Source organism: Eimeria mitis, genomic scaffold (genome assembly GCF_000499745.2).
Source record: "Eimeria mitis Houghton genomic scaffold, Emh_scaff8171, whole genome shotgun sequence".
In the NCBI taxonomy this organism is placed as follows: Eukaryota; Apicomplexa; class Conoidasida; order Eucoccidiorida; family Eimeriidae; genus Eimeria; species Eimeria mitis.
The window spans coordinates 1-431 of record NW_013576009.1 but is presented as its reverse complement, the minus strand read 5'-3'; the positions used below and the strand labels follow the sequence as shown (position 1 = coordinate 431).

Genomic DNA, 431 nt, shown 5'->3' with positions numbered 1-431 from the left:
TGCTGCAGCAGCAGCAGCACCTGCTGCTGCTGCTGCTGCTGTGTCTGCTGCTGCAGGCGCTGCATCAGAGGCTGTTGAACTCGCATTCTTCGCTGCTGCTGCTGCTGCTGCTGCTGCTGCTGGTGTGGCAGCTGTCGTTGCTGCTACTGCTGAGGCGTCCTTTGCTGCTGCTGCTGCTGCTTCATCTTGTGCTTCTGTTGCTGCAGCATTTGTTGTTGTTGCTGCTGCTGCTGCTGCTGCTGCGCACTCTGCATGCTCGCTGCTGCTGCTGCACTCCAACTGACTTGCAGCAACAGCAGCATCTCTTTGCTGCTGCTGCTGCTGTTTCTCCTGCTGCTTCTCCTGCTGCTTCTCCTGCTGTTTCTCCTGCTGCTTCTTCTGCTGCTTCTCCTGCTGCTGCTGCTGCTGCTGCTGCTGCTGCTGCTGCTGCT

At 58.7% G+C, this 431-nt stretch overlaps 1 protein-coding gene across 1 annotated transcript in view; it reads right to left on the bottom strand.

Moving 5' to 3' along the window:
* EMH_0094060 (uncharacterized protein) overlaps window positions 1-86 on the bottom strand; it is a gene marked incomplete at both ends in the record, with an annotated part of 1,829 nt that extends 1,743 nt beyond the window's left edge. Inside the window, one exon of the mRNA XM_013502054.1 lies at window positions 3-86. Within this exon, the coding sequence (XP_013357508.1) occupies window positions 3-86 (84 nt within the window). The remainder of the gene's footprint in view (window positions 1-2) is intronic.
* Between the last annotated feature and the right edge of the window lie 345 nt (window positions 87-431).